Below are 14,791 nucleotides of genomic sequence, written 5' to 3'. Positions count from 1 at the left end.
TCATATTGATAACTTTAATTTTTTGAAAATTATCTTTTTACATTATTAATATTGTTTTAAAAAAAATTATTGTTTTTTTTGTAATCTCAAATCCCTCCTATTAATATTAACTTTTGCACATTTTAAAATCTCAGATTGATATAAACTAAACACATGTCAAAATCTTGTTAATGACTAACTTTCAAAACCCAAATTTATATATTGTAGAAGGATTTTTTTTAGAAACTACATGTATCTTTATCCTAAGATTATCTTTATAATTTATTTTATGATTAGTAATTTTTTTAATTCCTTGATTTTTTTTAAGATTTCTTCTTATAAAATTAAAAATTTATGTAAAATTGACACTTGTCACGATCTTATAAGTTAGTAACTTTTGAAATTGACATGTGTCACGATCTGGTCAGTTAGTAACTTTTAAAATTGACACGTGTCACGATTTGGTAAGTTATTAACTTTTGAAATTGACAAATATCATAAGTTGGTGACTTAGTAACTTTTGAAACCATACTTTATATAATAAGATCTATTATAGTAATAACCCCTTGGGTAATAACTAACTATATATATGTAGTTAGTTTTATCAAACTGAGATTTTGAAAATATATTTAGTATATGTCTTAGCAAACAAAACAAAAAATCAAACAAACTAAATTAGATAATGTAAAAAAAAAATGGTTATGTGGTGTGCCACGGGGTAAATCTTAGATAACAAATGGTTTGGTGGTGTACTTACAATCATAAATAAAATTTTAGTTTTTTAAAAATGAACCATTTAAATAGTAAATAAATCAGATTTAAATAAATATAGATAACAAATTAAGCACTATAACAATTATATTTAGAGCTCTGCTCAATTGTAAATTTATCTACAATTTCATCGTATCTATACAATCCCCTATATATATATATGAATATATATAGTTAGTTTGATTAAAAATACAAAAAAAATATGAAATTTATATATAGCAAAGGAGAAAATGTAATTATTATGCCAATTTAAATAACCTAAAGGTGCAAGAATAATTAGAAAAAGGAAAAAAAAAATTTTGCCCCTTGGTGAACCACTAGTGTATATATAACTAGTGATATTTGTTGCGAGGCGGATGCGTCTGTCTAAAGTTGGAAGAATGAGTAGTAAGACAATATGTGATCTTCCACCGAAACTGGTAGGGGAGAAAATACTCACCAAGGTTCCGATAACATCCCTATCAGCAGTGCGATCCACTAGCAAATTATGGGACGCCTTATCCAAAGATTGGATTGTGGGTGAAGCAGAAGCATCAAGGCAGCAGTTTTTGGTGTTCATGACGATGGATTCCAAGGTTTATTCAGTCAGATTCCATCTCCGCCGCAAGGAAGAAGACTTGGTTGATCTATCTATAAAGTAGGTAGTTTTACTGTTGGATATGAGCTTCGCCCCCAACATTCTAAGAGGCTCGAGCAGAAGATTCTCAAGAAGTTTAGGGCCTAAAGTCATGAATCTGGCTCATTTGGCCGCAAGGGCAAAATCGTCATTTACAGAAGAGACAGAGGGGACCCTAGGTCGATGGTCCACTATAAATACCATAGGTCATTGTCAGAGCTCTGGATCCGAAATCTTGGCAATCAGAGAGAAAAGAGCATTTATATTCGTATTAATTGCGATTAGATATTAGATTATATTTTCCGTAAACTCTCACCTTTAATTCATCGTTAATAAAAGGACCAGTTCCGATTTATTCCCATTAAAATCCGTATTATTTATATTGTCGATTTCATACATCAACCTTAACTTGATCAAGTCGAGATATCTACCGTTTTTCACTGCGACGGCTTATTATTATGCGTCCTCAAGGACAAATCAAGGCTCGTGGTGTGGAACCCTTATCTGGGGCAAACAAGGTGGATAGGACCCAATACAAGTTTCCACATACTAGACAGGTAGGCTCTGGGATACGACATCAACCGTAACCACTACAAAATCTTGAGGTTTGTGGATAATTGCATCCATTTAAAACACTATTTTGGGTTCGAGATCTATGACTTTGGGTCTAAGTCATGGAGGATTCTAGACGTCAGACCCGACTGGGAGGTAGAATACTATCAATGCGGCGTGACTTTAAAGGGAAATACTTATTTTTTTGCCCATGAGAAGTCAAGGCGTGACTTTTTTGCTTCAATACACAAACCAGCCAGCGTTGGATTGGAAGATGAAGATGTTGAAGATTTCTTACTCTGTTTTGATTTTACAACAGAGAGATTTGGACCGCGTCTGCCTCTTTCGTTTCACTCTTATAGTGAAGATATTGTGACCCTCTCATGTGTTAGAGAAGAACAGCTCGCTGTGCTATATCAGCAGGGTGATGACTCAATTGAAACATTGGAGATTTGGGTTACCACGAAGATTGATCCTAGTGTTGTGTCCTGGAGCAAGTTTTTGAAAGTAGATATGAGATTACTACTCACTAGTAGTAGTTTTGATGTTGTTCGGTTTGACCATAACTCTGGGAGCTTCTTCATTGACGAGGAAGAGAAAGTTGCCGTGGTTTTCGATGTAGACGGATTTCTACACACCGAGAGTGCCCGGTACCACACTGCTTTTATCATTGGAGACGACGGTTTCTTTAAATCTGTGAGTCTCGGAGAAGCTCCCAATGTCTATGTCGGCGAATCTGGCAATTCCGGATATACTCCGCAAGTTTTTCTTCCCCCCCCCCCCCCCCCCCCCCCCCCCCTCTTGTGTGCTCCTCTTCTTATCTCCCAAGCTTAGTGCAAATCAACCACCAACGACGCAAAAGGAAAGTAGGAGATGAACGTAACTGCTAGTCAAATCATCATCTTTGTTCCGTTTCTATCTCCTGTCACTTGTTCAATTTTTGTTTCTTGCGTTGTTGACTGCTAAGTCAAATTGTCGTTCACTTTGCTAAAAAAAATAATTGCTATTGTCACTTTCACTTTCATGGTTATACTAGTGAAAATAGTGAGATTTATGATAGAGAATAATAAATGGCTAGGTCTATTTTCATATACAAGTAGTCGTGTCGGAGTGGTTATCGGGGCATGACTAGAAATCATGTGGATTTTTAAGACGAAAGCACCTGGATTCCCAAACGTCACACATCATCCACTGAAATCGATCTTATTGGTGTCGCTCGACATCCACCGCCAAAATTTTTTTTTGGTTGACGGGTGGTACAGCTTTGCCCATGTAGGTTCGAATACTGTTGCTGACGTTTTTATTTATATTGGTTGTCCATCATAAAATTTTGACATATTAATAATCTATACCACTGTAACTACACCACTTTGTGTTCAAATATATGTTTTTGGAAACATTTACCATTTAATACTATTAATTGCTATATTCATATCCAAACAAGTTTAGTTAACTCTCTCTAATATCTTTGTAACCAAATATAATTAAAATATTTTAAATATTCATATATAGAATGTTCTACAATTAATATAGATATTTAAAACATTTATTACCGATAAAAAAAATTATTCTCCTATCATCTCTTTCTGATGTTAAAATTTAAATGTAGTGAATCATCATATAATACATAAAGTTAATAAAAATGAATCTTTTTTCATATATTGTGATTTGATTTTTTTTTAAACGAACATATATTACTCAATTAATATAAAAAGTGTGTGTCTAACATACATATAGTAAATTTACCGTTTATACAAAATTATAAAATTCTAAGAATTTTATAATTTAGAACTGATATATCTAGACTTAATAAAAAATTAAAATTATGAATATTTAAACATAATAAAAATTTAAAATAATATAAAAGAGTTATATTACGTGGTGGGTTATATGACATGACAAGATTGAATTAATTGATAATACTAAAAAATAAAATGTCATTAATATAATACTTCAATACGAATTAAATCCTCATTTTAATATTTTAACAACACCAATATAAAATATATTGAATCAAATTAATTTAATTAATATTGTCTAAAACAAAAATTATTGTATGGTATACCGGAATTATATACTAAATCACTAAAATTAACAAAATAATATATTAACAAAATTAGTAGTAAAATAGAACACTTACAAAAAAAAGTTACGTCCCACAGGTCATAATAGTTATTGATATAAAAATGCAACATAACATGAGAACGTCAAAGCATTTACTTAACTTTCTTTACATATCTTTGGCCCCATAGCTTGGAGTGTTCACTTGGTTAGGTTATATTCCCTGTGATATTGGCACATTGAAATTGTAAGGGTTGGAAATGACCCTTTCCCAAGTCCCAACATTGAACAACCACAGGCTGATATAGTCGCATTCTACTGCGATGACTTATATGCTGTCTATATATCACTGAAATCCTAGCTCTTCGCTCACAATCAAAACATATTGATGTCGATTATAACTATGCTTGAGATTTGTTGGTGATCAAACTCCTACTCATCTTCTACTGGCAGGTATTTCCACGAAGTCATTGCTTCAATATTCTTTTTGCGAGCTTTGTTTCACGCTAAAGCTCAAGCTAGGTGTGGATATATAACAACCATGACTAGTTTGAGGGAAAAGTTCGACCAAACCAATAACTTAATCAAAAAGTCTTCCCTTGTCAACAAAAGCTTTATAAAGTTGAAGACTACATCGAAAGAGAAGAGTATCCAATTATGCTACAGTCATCATCAAACACAATAAAATAAAGGAACATTGGGTATTGTTAAGTGTCGACATTGAAAAATGCACACTATTATTGCAACGTAATGTACAAAAGATGAGATCCATACACATTATATATTAAGCCAGAAACTGATGGTTTAAGGGAGTGAAGCTTGAGGGGTTTTGATGTGATCATAGGCAGCAATGTTTTGTGGTTCACATTCAGGGCTGAAGAGACGGACAAGCATCGCAGTAGATGTGCTCACAGACACAGCACCGCACCCCGCCCACCGTAAACTCCTTGGCACTGTGATCCTAGGACCTACACATTTCCCATAGATGGCACGAGACAACATTCCCATATCTTAGATTTGTCTCAACTATTCTATGTTCCTTGGAATTTTAAATCCACGAAAACAAACCAGCACCGAGAATCAAGCCATGGCAAATAGGCACAAGGCAAAACCAACTGCTTCCCAAAACGTCTAAAAATCCAATATTTCAAACAGACAAATCTAACTATTAATGATAAGACAAGAGAGAAATATATTATTACCATAGTGAAGTCTGCAGAGAACCCAGAAACCAATAGCTCCACCAACAGTGAAAATGGCAGCAGTTTGTCTCATCAGTCTTGAACATGGCTTAGCATCTGATCTCATTAGATCTCCCTCTGACCATCCTAACTTCTGCCTTAACGCCATTTCTCTATATAATCAACAACAAAACAAAACCCTCAAACTTGAGTTAGTATAAGAAAAACGAAAAGTCTCGATTTTGTGATAACGATGTTCACTCAAGCATTTCATCGAACAGTTAAAGGACAGCTTCAAAAATTAGATATCGACACAATAACTCTCTAGTTTATAGATTCAAGGAAGTCGAACGGACATTAAAATTGGATGAATCTGCGTACAAAAATACCAGAATCAGGGGAATCTCAGTCGTTCCGGTGATGAGTAGTGCTCTTTCTTTCAAGCTGTGTCGCCGGAAAAGCCTGACGGAAGAAGATGAAGAGCATCAGAGAAAGCTAACTAACTAGCGCGACTTCGTGTCTAAATTAGGCCGATATGGGTAGCCCAATAACTGTTAAACTATCTTAATGGGCCGGTCTCAATAATGGTCGGTTCCACGTGATACACGGTTTACAACAATAAGATATTTGAGTTAAATATAAGTTCAATTAATATTAAAAAACAATTTCTGAAAGAAAATAAAAATATTTTTCAACTACAAAAATTGATTCAAAGATAAAATAAATAAAAAAAAAATAACTAAAATATTTTAGATTTGAATGGTAACCGCAGTTAGGACAGATAAATCCGTCTTGGACCAGACCGTTTTGTTTTAAGTGTGGACAGCAAACCATTGCAGTCCAATTGTATTTGTAAGTAAAAACGATCTGTAACTGGTTCGCTACGATTTTATTTCTATTTGAACTGTACTACTATAGACTAAAATTAATACAAATGGTAAACAAAAAGCAGTTTAATCGGCAGATGGATTTGTCCGCCTTAACCGCTATAATTATTCACACCGTTTATCTAGATAGATTTAAACCATTCTTTGTCATCACATGGTTCACATTAAAAAAAAAAAAATCTTTCATTTTCACTAGACCAAGAAAATATCTACACGATAACAAAATAAGAGAGTGTATGATAAAACAAAAACCCCAAATTATTAGTAACTAAAGAAGTATTTGCTCTTCCTCATAGAGAAGTTCAGGCCAGGCCTTTTTTCCTCTTCAGGTTTGTTTTTCCATCACTCTTTTGAAGTTTTAAATCCAATCTCTCTTTCTGTTTTGGTCTCTCTCTGTGTTATTATTACTATACATGGCTGATGAGTTTACTTTTTTAGTTGCTTCAAGAACTGATGAGTTTCTAATAAGTTAATTTATGAAATCAAGAACGAGAAACGAGATACCAATGATTCTTTAATTTCCACCGTGAAATTGATGATGACAGGATAAAGATGGTTTCCTCCAAAACACGAAACAAACTTATCCATCAAGCCACTTGTTTCTGTCTGTTAGCAATCTTGATTCATCCAACAACCTCCAGTGATCTGTTTCGTGTTGGTCTGAAGAAGAGACGGCTTGAGCTCGATGATATACGAGCCAGCAGAGTTATCAGAAAGCTGAAATATTCACAACATCCCTCAGATTACCAGTCTTTTGCTGTTGTAGGAGGTGATTCTAGTGAACAAAACCTGGTGATTCTTAAAAACTTCTTGGATGCTCAATACTACGGAGTTATTGGAATTGGAACGCCTTCGCAGGAATTTGAAGTTATATTCGATACTGGAAGTTCCAATCTCTGGGTTCCATCTTCAAAATGCTACTTCTCTGTGAGTTTCTTGAACTTGTTATCTTTCCTTTGGCGTATGTTGTCTCTTCTTGACTGTCTTGTATATGTTTGTGTTCTTCAGCTGGCTTGTTATCTCCATCCCAAGTACAAGTCAACGAAATCCAAAACATACACCAAGAATGGTATGTAATCTATATAGATATTTATTGTTTTTAATACTCTATTAGCTAGAACCATATATATATAGTACGTAATCATATAACCAAACTTGTTATCTTTAAATCACATTTTGAGTAACAGGAAAGATGTGTAAAATAACTTATGGGTCGGGGTCGATCTCTGGCTTCTTTAGTGAGGACAATGTGAAAGTTGGTGATCTTGTAGTTAAGAATCAGGTTTGGATTTTTGTTTTTCCCCTTCTAAACTCATCTGGTTTGTAATGAAATCACACTTTCATTACACTTAAATCTTCCCCATTCAGGAGTTTATCGAAGCTACAAGCGAAGGGAGTCTTTCTTTTCTCCTTGGAAAGTTTGATGGTCTACTCGGGTTAGGATTTCAGGAGATATCAGTCGGAAATGCCGTACCAGTTTGGTACAACATGGTGGATCAAGGACTAGTGAAGGAGAAAGTTTTCTCATTCTGGCTAAACCGTGATACCAAAGCTGAAGTTGGAGGTGAGATTGTGTTTGGCGGTGTTGATCCGGCCCACTTCAAAGGCAACCACACCTATGTCCCTGTCACTAGAAAAGGCTATTGGCAGGTGAGAAGACACTATATATAAGTTTCTAAATTAATTAAAACAGTTGGTATATAACTCGGTAGGCGCATGTCCCTTATATATTATTGTTGGTCTTGTCACACTTTTAATGTGAGATCCTAACATAAGTTTTTTTTCATGTTTTTCAGTTTAACATGGGCGATATCTTAGTCGGTAACAACTCAACTGGTAAATCTAGCTCATCAGCTAAATTACATATGCTAAATGTTTTAGTCATGTGCGGGTCATGATTATCGTAAACTATCATGCCTAGGTTTTTGTGAGCAAGGTTGTGCTGCAATTATGGACTCAGGAACTTCACTACTTGCTGGACCAACTGTAAGAAAATCATTTGTTTTTAATCTCTTAATCTCTCTACTCGTAATTTTTGGTGGGTGTCTAAAGATTTTTAAGAATTAATTTTATTGTTATTTAATTATGAGTGTCTTTAGAGTGACAATGAAGATGCTCATAGTGTCATTAAACTTGACAGCATATTTTGTCTAATTGAAAATTGGTCTCCATTTCAGACTGTTATCACGCAAATTAACCACGCTATTGGCGCTGAGGGCATCGTAAGCGCGGAATGCAAGGGTGTTGTCTCTCAATACGGAGAAATGATATGGGATCTTTTAGTATCAAAGGTAACATGTTATCGTCAGTTTTGCACATTACATTCTTCATCAGTATAGCAGAAAAGTTTTTTATGTTTATTTGCAGGGGCTACCTCGTCAAGTGTGTAAAGAGCTCGGTCTCTGCGTTTTCGGACAAGAGTATGTGAGCAATCTTTCAAACAAAAGCAAACTACACATCGGTATTAAATAAATTCTGATGTATGCAGGACGGGAATAAAAACAGTGGTGGAGAAAGAGAGATCATCACTTCTATGTGAAGTTTGTGAGATGGCTGTTGTTTGGGTTCAAACAAAACTGAAACTGAATGAAACCAAAGAGAAAGCGTTTGAATACGTAAACCAGCTTTGTGAGAGCCTTCCAAGTCCCGCAGGTGAATCAATTATTGACTGCAAGAACATCGAAAACATGCCAAATGTTACATTCACAATTGGAGGCAACCCCTTCTCTCTTACACCTCAACAAGTTAAGAAAAAGACTTACATTATATACCTTAACACTTTGCTAAGAAGTGTTCATATATTAATATTCTATTTGCTGCTTTTGATGGTTTAGTACATTCTCAAAACTGGAGTAGGCTATGCTGAGATGTGCATAAGCGGGTTTTCGGCTTACGATTTGCCTCCACCGACTGGTCCTCTCTGGTAAGCTGGGATGATTCTACATTTTTTTTTTCCATTTTTGGTTTAAGAGTCTTTTGAGGTCAAGACTGTCTCTTAATTATATACAGGATTATTGGGGATGTCTTTATGGGAGCCTACCACACCGTATTTGATTCAGAAAATCTTCAAATCGGAATCGCCGAAGCTACATAAACTTATGTACACCTGTTTCTCTATGTATGGTTATCCGCATATATAAGTATGTTATGTATCAATGACTCCATGTAATAATCTCTATCAGAACTTTTAAGATAATATAGTTACGTACGTTCCTATAATGTTATAAAAAAAATCATCAGTCTTTAGATATAATGTTCATACAACTAGGAGTTTATATCACGTATGTAATAGTATCATCAATCTTCCAAACCCGTTTATGATCCCTAAAATGGTTCAGACCTCATTGCACAAACTAGAATCATAATAACAATTTTGGATATCTACTTGCTAAAATTTACAAACCTAACATGGCAAAAAGTTAGCTATATAAACAAGACAGGTCAAACATTACAAACTGAATCCATAACCGCAACATGAAAAAAGAATCTGAAAAGCAACATTGTTGAAAAACAAAAGAACAAATTATAAAAGAAAAAAGAAAAAAAAAAAAAAACAGAACCATTTTTGTTTGTTTTGGTTGTGGTTCCTAGCACTTGGTGAGAAGAACGATGATAGCATATACCATAAATTTATTAAAAAAAAAAAAAAAAAAAAAAAAAAAAAAAAAAACATTTTATCTTTTAATAATAGAAGAGGACAAGATGAAAATCTAGTTCGACCCCAAAAAACCAATGATTTTCACTGGACAAAGAAAAATATGTACAGGATAATGAATGAGAGAGACAATGTATGAGAAAAAAAAAATCAGTAACTAAGGATTTGCTCCTCCTCTCATAGTCTGCCTTCTGGCGTGGCTTTTTTCCTCTCCAGTCTACTGAGGTTTGTTTTTCCATGACTCTTTTAAATCCAGCATCTCTTTCACTTTTAAATCCAGCATTCTCCATGACTAACTATAAGTCTAGTTTAAGTTAAAATATTTTGTTGATGATGACAGGATAAAGATGGTTTCCTCTGAAGCACGAAGAAACAAATTTATCCATCAAGCCACTTGTTTCTGTCTCTTAGCAATCTTGCTTCATCCAACAACCTCCACTAATCTGTTTCGTGTTGGTCTGAAGAAGAGACAGCTTGAGCTTGACGATATAAGAGCCAGCAGAGTGATCAGTAAGCTGAAATATTCACATTCACAACATCCCACAGATTATTACCATTCTTTTGCTACTTTAGGAGGTGGTTCTAGTGACCATGATCATCAGGTGATTCTTAAAAACTACTTAAACGCTCAATACTATGGAGTTATTGCAATCGGAACGCCTCCACAAGAATTCAAAGTTCTATTCGATACCGGAAGTTCCAATCTTTGGGTTCCATCTTCAAAATGCTACTTATCCGTGAGTTCTTGAACATACACCAAGAATGGTATTATGATTCTAGTTTGTGCAATGAGGTCTGAACCATTTGCTACTTATCGCGTTTGGCGTATGTTGGATACATTGCACAAACTAGAATCATAATAACAATTTTGGATACAAAATGCTACTTATCGCGTTTGGCGTATGTTGTCTCGTCTTGACTGTCTTGTCTATGTTTGTGTTCTTCAGCTAACTTGTTATCTCCATCCCAAGTACAAGTCCACCAAATCCAAAACATACACCAAGAATGGTATGTAATTTACAAAGAATGTTTTTAATAATCTATTAGAACCATATAGCCAATCTCATCATCTTTGAATCACATTTTGAGTAACAGGAAAGCCAGGTACAATAAAATATGGGTCAGGTTCGATGTCTGGCTTCTTTAGCGAGGACAATGTGAAAGTTGGTGATCTTGTAGTCAAGAATCAGGTTTGGATTTGTGTTTTCAAAAACTCATCTGGTTTGTAATGAAATCAAATTTTGCATTACACTTAAATTTTCCGTAAAAACAAATCAGGAGTTTATCGAAGCTACACGCGAAAGGAGTCTCACTTATCTCCTAGCAAAGTTTGATGGTCTACTCGGGTTAGGATTTCAGGAGATTTCAGTCGGAAATGCGGTACCAGTTTGGTACAACATGGTGGATCAAGGACTAGTGAAGGATAAAGTTTTCTCATTCTGGCTAAACCGTGATACCAAAGCTGAAGTTGGAGGTGAGATTGTGTTTGGCGGTGTTGATCCGGCTCACTTCAAAGGCAACCACACCTATGTCCCTGTCACTAGAAAAGGCTATTGGCAGGTGAGAAGACATTACTTGGTCTATATCTCTTCTCTTATGATTTAGACATTACTTGGTCTATACGTTTCAAAATTTAAAAAAAAAAAAAAAGTGTTGGTAAATACATGGTAGGCGCATGTCCCTTATATATTAGTGTTGGTCTTGTCACACTTTTGATGTGGGAAGTGGGATCCTAACCTAACATTAAGAATTTTCATGTTTTTCAGTTTAACATGGGCGATATCTTCGTTAATAACAACTCAACTGGTAAAACTATAGCTCATCAGCTCATCAGCTAAATTACATATGCTGAATGTTTTAGTCATGTGCGGGTCATGAAGTCGTAAACTATCTTGCATAGGTTTTTGTGAGGAAGGTTGTAGTGCAATTATGTACTCAGGAACTTCACTAATTGCTGGACCAACTGTAAGAAAAACATTGCTTTTAGTTCTTAAATTTAAAAACGTATTTTTAACTTATCTTTAAACCAGACCGTGATTGCACAAATAAACCACGCAATTGGCGCTAAGGGAGTTGTAAGTGCTGAGTGCAATGAAATTATCTCTCAATATGGAGAAATGATATGGGATCTGTTAGTTTCAAAGGTAAAATGTTCTACTCAGTTTTGTAGATCATACTTCATTACATAGTATTCTTATCAATCATTATATTTCTGATGTTTACTTGAAGGTGCCACGTCGTCAAGTGTGTAAAGACCTCGGACTCTGCGTTTTCCGACAAGAGTATGTGAGCAATATTCAAAGAAAAATAAACTATACATCGGTATTAAAATCGATCTTGATGTGTGCAGGACCGGAATAAAATCAGTTGTGGAGAAAGAAAGATCATCAGCTCTATGTAAAGTTTGTGAGATGGTTGTTGTTTGGATTCATACAAAACTGAAAATGAATGAAACCAAAGAGAAAGTGTTTGAATACGTATACCAGCTTTGTGAGAGCCATCTCAGTCCCGCAGGCGAGGCAGTTTTCGACTGCAATAACATCGAAAACATGCCAGATGTTACATTTACAATTGGAGGCAACCACTTCTCTCTCACCCCTCAACAGGTTTAAAAAAAAAAGACTTCAATTATATTTTACCTAAAAATATGCTAAGAAGTGTTTATATATCAATAGTCTATTTGCTGTTTTGATTGTATTAGTACATTCTCAAAACTCGAGTTGCATTCTCAAATACTGAGATGTGCATAAGCGGGTTTGCCGGTTACGACTTGCCTTCACCGACTGGTCCTCTCTGGTAAGCTGGGATTATTTCTACAGGTTTTATTTCCATTAGTGTTAAGTGTTCTAATGCCAAGACTGTCGTGTCTATACAGGATTATTGGGGATGTCTTTATGGGAGCCTACCACACCGTATTTGATTCAGGCAATCTTCAAATCGGAATAGCAGTAGCTACATAAACTTATGTACACCGGTTTATCTATCTATGATTATCCGCATAAGTACATTGTGTGTATCGATGACTCCATCAGAACTTTTAAGTTCAAACCTCATTGCACAAACTAAATCATAACAATTTGGGAAACTTGCTAGAATTTACAAACCTAACATAGCAAAAAGTTTGCTAGATAAACAAGAGAGATTAAACATTATACAAACTGAATCCATAAACGAAAAAATCTGAAAAGCAACGTTGTTGAAAATCAAAATAACAACTTATAAAAGAAATTAAAAGAAAAAAAAAAAAGAACGGATCCAGTGTTTTTGTTATGGTTGTTGTGATCCTACTTGGTGAGAACGAAGATCGCATATACCAGTCCAGGGATGAAACCCAAGAACGTTAGAAGCAAAGAGAGCCAAAATTCCAACTGCAAACGTATATACAAAAAAAAAAAGAGAACAATAATTACCATTAGTGGCAAATGTTACATAGAATATTTATGAGTTATGAAATGACAAAAAAAAAAAAAAAAAAAAAATCATTACCCCACAGCCAAATCTGAGGAATACACCAACAGGAGGTATCATGATTGCACAAAGAATTTCAATAAAGCTACTCATTCTTCTTACCTTTTTCCTATTTTTTTATTTTTTTTTTAGTTAGGAATTTTGTTCTTTCTTCTTATGTTGTTGTGAATAAACAAGAACATAAGAAGAGTAAATGGATTCGTTAAATATGGTAAGAAACTGAATCTGATTGTGTAACGTCGTCCTCGTCCTCTGTTTGTTCCTAAAATGAAGGAGCTCCATTTCACACCAACAACGAACCTTTGCGTTATTGACGCAACCACCCATTGCTCGTCGGTTCAAAAAAAAAAAAAAAAAAAATGGGATGAACGCATGTAATTAAATTGAACTACATAACATGTAAAGAACATTCTATTTATATACATCAATGTTTCCATAATAATATACGAATTTGTTTTCTATTCTAGAAAAACATGAACTATATTTTCTATCTATTTCGATAAGCGACAGTAATAATGTCTAAATTGAGTGAAGAAAATTAATCTTCATCATGTTCAAAAATTCTTCTTTTAAATTACAATAAATTCTAAAAACAAAAAGAAAATCCTAAATTTGGTACGTAAATTAATGTTCAAGATCAAGAAAAATGAGAAAATTAATGATTTGGAAGTCAGTTAATTAACTTAACTTCCGTATATGTAGATCGTAAATTGAGTATACATACAATTCATAATATTGTGGCAAATGCATAGGGTTTTTTTACAATAACCCTCCCAAACAAAAACAGTTTTTTTACAAGTTTATTCTTAACTTAACTTGTAAAATATGCAAGTCTTATGTATAGTTTTTACGATCTCGTATGTCATATTTTAAAATTCTGAAAGTATATTTAGAATAATCATCGTGAGGGTTTGCATCCTTATTATTATTTGTAAAATCGTTTAACTAATAAACCTTTGTTTTGTAAAAAATTATAAGAATATGCCATTGAACAAAACAAAATAATATATTTTAATTAAAGGTAAAAACGAAATTTTGTTTATATCCTAAACGGATAAACACGCGGATCCCGGGTCGAATCTAACTTTTTTTTTTTTTTACCTTTTCGGTACTAATAAAAGATTTAACTTCCACTCTACTTTGTAAAAGGAAGTCATGGTCAAGTGGTCAAAAGTACGAAATGTTCCACTGAGAGGTCTTGACTTCGATATGTCTTTACGTTAGGAAATTTTTATTTTATTTTCTTTCCAGTTTTTGTTCCATAAATCTCGACCAGATTATTTTCTTTTCATAAATTTCGACCCAACTTTTTACATTAATAGTGATAATTGTAATAATAATTTTCATAGACTTGGTAATAAAGTTTCTTAAAATTGAACGATATTTCTTTATTCGTTTCTTTATCATTTCGAACTCAAAAGATTTATGTTTCCATAAATGTCGATTATTTACATTGATTATGATTATAATTAATTCCGCAATTTAATCAAATCAAACAGAATCTTATCAAATAAGGTTGTTTTACATTTACATCCTAAAATTTAGCAACACAATAAATAGTTTAATACTCCTAAGATCTCGCAATGATAAAATATATAAAATTGAAATCCAACATATAACC

The 14,791-nt window shown here is 33.9% G+C and overlaps 4 protein-coding genes and 1 pseudogene across 8 annotated transcripts; 3 read left to right on the top strand and 2 right to left on the bottom strand.

The window, feature by feature from the left end:
• Positions 1–1,106: 1,106 nt before the first annotated feature.
• LOC104760092 (F-box/kelch-repeat protein At1g24800 pseudogene) lies at positions 1,107–2,900 on the top strand (annotated as a pseudogene).
• A 1,678-nt stretch (positions 2,901–4,578) lies between these two features.
• On the bottom strand, positions 4,579–5,704 carry LOC104759010 (uncharacterized). 3 transcript variants are annotated; one of them, XM_010481983.3, is made up of 3 exons: positions 5,550–5,704; positions 5,182–5,333; positions 4,579–4,947 (listed from the first exon to the last, which is right to left on the bottom strand). In XM_010481983.3, exons 2-3 carry the CDS (start codon positions 5,327–5,329, stop codon positions 4,784–4,786), a joined length of 312 nt encoding a protein of 103 aa, XP_010480285.1. In that variant the 5' UTR covers positions 5,330–5,333; positions 5,550–5,704; the 3' UTR covers positions 4,579–4,783. The 3 variants fall into 3 exon arrangements, with proteins under 3 accessions (XP_010480285.1, XP_010480286.1, XP_010480287.1); XM_010481984.3 differs by having other exon boundaries at positions 5,517–5,697; XM_010481985.3 differs by having other exon boundaries at positions 5,542–5,673.
• Positions 5,705–6,196: 492 nt separating this feature from the next.
• LOC104759013 (aspartic proteinase A1) lies at positions 6,197–9,377 on the top strand. Of its 2 annotated transcripts, none has more exons than XM_010481988.2 (12): positions 6,197–6,376; positions 6,593–6,974; positions 7,056–7,116; positions 7,235–7,329; positions 7,416–7,697; positions 7,844–7,883; positions 7,969–8,033; positions 8,225–8,338; positions 8,415–8,467; positions 8,536–8,791; positions 8,882–8,970; positions 9,057–9,377. In XM_010481988.2, exons 2-12 carry the CDS (start codon positions 6,600–6,602, stop codon positions 9,139–9,141), a joined length of 1,515 nt encoding a protein of 504 aa, XP_010480290.1. In that variant the 5' UTR covers positions 6,197–6,376; positions 6,593–6,599; the 3' UTR covers positions 9,142–9,377. The 2 variants fall into 2 exon arrangements, with proteins under 2 accessions (XP_010480290.1, XP_087349228.1); XM_087493102.1 differs by having other exon boundaries at positions 6,209–6,376; positions 8,225–8,314.
• Positions 9,378–9,567: 190 nt separating this feature from the next.
• On the top strand, positions 9,568–12,787 carry LOC104759012 (aspartic proteinase A1). Of its 2 annotated transcripts, XM_010481986.3 has the most exons (12): positions 9,568–9,927; positions 10,043–10,439; positions 10,650–10,710; positions 10,798–10,892; positions 10,981–11,262; positions 11,469–11,508; positions 11,603–11,667; positions 11,733–11,846; positions 11,932–11,984; positions 12,053–12,308; positions 12,404–12,498; positions 12,578–12,787. In XM_010481986.3, exons 2-12 carry the CDS (start codon positions 10,050–10,052, stop codon positions 12,660–12,662), a joined length of 1,536 nt encoding a protein of 511 aa, XP_010480288.1. In that variant the 5' UTR covers positions 9,568–9,927; positions 10,043–10,049; the 3' UTR covers positions 12,663–12,787. The 2 variants fall into 2 exon arrangements, with proteins under 2 accessions (XP_010480288.1, XP_010480289.1); XM_010481987.3 differs by lacking the exons at positions 11,469–11,508; positions 11,603–11,667 and having other exon boundaries at positions 9,760–9,927.
• On the bottom strand, positions 12,756–13,386 carry LOC147925336 (PMP3 family protein At1g57550-like). The gene is made up of 2 exons (XM_087493101.1): positions 13,189–13,386; positions 12,756–13,070 (listed from the first exon to the last, which is right to left on the bottom strand). Exons 1-2 carry the CDS (start codon positions 13,261–13,263, stop codon positions 12,987–12,989), a joined length of 159 nt encoding a protein of 52 aa, XP_087349227.1. The 5' UTR covers positions 13,264–13,386; the 3' UTR covers positions 12,756–12,986.
• Positions 13,387–14,791: the final 1,405 nt, after the last annotated feature.

Source organism: Camelina sativa, chromosome 16, assembly GCF_030686135.1.
Source record: "Camelina sativa cultivar CO46 ecotype springtype chromosome 16, ASM3068613v1".
Lineage (NCBI taxonomy): Eukaryota > Viridiplantae > Streptophyta > Magnoliopsida > Brassicales > Brassicaceae > Camelina > Camelina sativa.
This window is presented reverse-complemented; position numbering and strand designations above follow the sequence as displayed.